Source organism: Lipotes vexillifer, unplaced genomic scaffold (assembly GCF_000442215.2).
Source record: "Lipotes vexillifer unplaced genomic scaffold, Lipotes_vexillifer_v1.1 scaffold1854, whole genome shotgun sequence".
NCBI classification, from domain to species: Eukaryota; Metazoa; Chordata; class Mammalia; order Artiodactyla; family Lipotidae; genus Lipotes; species Lipotes vexillifer.
Window position 1 is genome coordinate 166,731 of NW_006786017.1, and position 2,218 is coordinate 168,948.

The window sequence follows — 2,218 nt, forward strand, 5'->3', positions numbered from 1 at the left end:
AAATACCCCCAGGCTCTTTGAATGTCCAACTCTTTCAACCTTTTAGGACCCCTGTGTCTTCTCCAACCTCCTCTAGACCTCATTATGACTCACTTCCCCAGAGTCATTCAGGATGCTGGGGAAGGATTCAGGAACTCCTCCAAGCAGAAATTCCCTCCAGGTGCCCTGGATGGTGAGGGGTTGGGAGTAGAGCAGAGAGAAGTTATCTTCTTATTCCAGGCCCCCAGAAGTCTAGTTCCCGGCCCTCGGGGGGCCACCAGACTCTTCCTCATCCTCCCTTTCTCCCAGTTCCTGCGTGGACTCAGAAGTTGGCTCTCCCAGTCTCAAACGTATGGATTATATCCTGCCTTGTTCTTCCCAGGGCTCCCTTCTGTTCAGTGATGTGTCTTTTTGTCTTTGTGTCTGTGTGTGCCTTTCTGGGTCTTTGTCTCCTCAGCCACAGTTCACAGCTGAGTGTCGCTTTAAGGAGTGCGTCTTTGAGAATTACTATGTCCTGTATGCCTCTGCTCTCTATCGCCAGCGTCGTTCTGGCCGGGCCTGGTACCTGGGCCTGGACAAGGAGGGCCGAGTCATGAAGGGAAACCGAGTCAAGAAGACCAAGGCAGCCGCCCACTTTGTGCCCAAGCTCCTGGGGGGTGAGTATGGACCCCCAGGGAAGAGGTGGACCACATGGGACGGTATTGACCTTGACATGGACATTTAGTGACACACAGCTAAGGGGCTATAAGTGTTTTAAGAGGACACATGCTATGACAGGTCAAGCCAGGAAGGCTTTGGCCTTTGGAGGTTTGGGGAGCTCTCCTTCTGTGGGTTCCCAGAGGAGGGGTGTAGGGGAAGGGAGCCCTTTCAGAGCTCTCCTGGTGCCTAACTCTCCTTCCTGCTCCTCTCTCTCCCCTTCACAGTGGCTGTGTGCCGGGAGCCTTCTCTCCACAGTCTCCCTGAGACCTCCCCTTCCAGTCCCCCTGCCCCCTGCCATGTAGTCCCCGGACTGGAGGCTCCCTGCACTCGCCACCACCACAGCCTGTCTCCCAGCCCTGCTTCTGGCCCTGCTCTCACACCTGCTGCCACACTCATGCCCTGAGCAGCCATGTCCCACCAGGTGCTCTAGCCTGAGGGAGCCTAGGGGCCAGCCAGGACTTCCGGGGCTGCTGAGACTCTTAGATCCTTGGGCCTGGGAAAGGGGTCAGAGAGGGGGATGTCTGAAAATGGTCCTGGCTGATCACTTCTTTCCTTCCACACTCACACCCTCCAAAGCCTTTTCCTGAGATGGCACGGGGGGTTCCAAAAGTGACAAAACCAGGGCATAAATCTTCCCCACCCTGGGCTCAGACAGTTACTGGAGCCCTTTGCCCTTTTCATGGCCACCAAGCCATAGACTTATAGATCCACTGCAGCTCAGGATTAGTTTCCTTCTTTCGCTACTCCACCTTTTGCCTCTTTCCAGACAGGCTCTGGAACACCAGGCACCCCAGCCAGGGCCATTTCTGCACCCAGGGTCTGTGCTGGAGCACAGGCATGCTGCCAGGCTCTGTTCTGGATCCATCAGCCTTCTGTCCTTCACCCAGATGGACCCCTGGTTTCCAACTAGAGAGAGGCTGGATTTGGGCCCTGTCCAGCTGTTGGTCTTGGCCTAAATTGGGCCAGTCTCAGATGACCACAGGTTTAACTTTCTTACCCCAGAGACACCCAGTTCTAGAGCGTGGTGTTCTAGACACATACGGAGCCATACTTCCTTCTGAATCTCAGCTCTAGGACATAGACCACGACTCTCAGCCCTTCCCTCTAGGATGGAACTAGAGCCTATATAGGCATGTTATTGCTCTAGAGTAAGAGTTCTAGACCCACGCTGCCACCTTCTCTCGTGATACCTGTTAAGCAGGAGCTCTGGAAAGGACCCAGCTATGATTCACAAAGAACTAAGTTCTGGATGGATCATCCAGAACTTCTTGTTTTCCCTAGACAATTTTCCAAAAATCTCATTCTTCCTATAGAATGCTAACCTTATTTTTTACATGCAGTTTCTAGCTCCTGCAACTCAGCTGGGGCCCTGCCGGGGAACAGAGGCTGAGGAAGGGCAGAGGAGTTTTGGAAGGACTCCCTGGCTCATAGAAGGGCAGCTAGGATGGAAAAGTGGCCAGAACCACTTTCTGGCCTGGACCTGTGCCTGGGTTGGGGGGACATGAACACTTAGCTACCTCAGCAGGAATTCCTTCCAGGT

General features: G+C 54.0%; 1 protein-coding gene across 1 annotated transcript in view; it reads left to right on the forward strand.

Moving 5' to 3' along the window:
- LOC103076006 (fibroblast growth factor 11-like) overlaps nucleotides 1–1,081 on the forward strand; it is a 3,758-nt gene extending 2,677 nt beyond the window's left edge. Inside the window, exons 2-3 of the mRNA XM_007458378.1 lie at nucleotides 437–635; nucleotides 903–1,081. Coding sequence (XP_007458440.1) covers nucleotides 437–635; nucleotides 903–1,081 — 378 coding nt within the window. The remainder of the gene's footprint in view (nucleotides 1–436; nucleotides 636–902) is intronic.
- The last annotated feature ends 1,137 nt before the right edge of the window (nucleotides 1,082–2,218 follow it).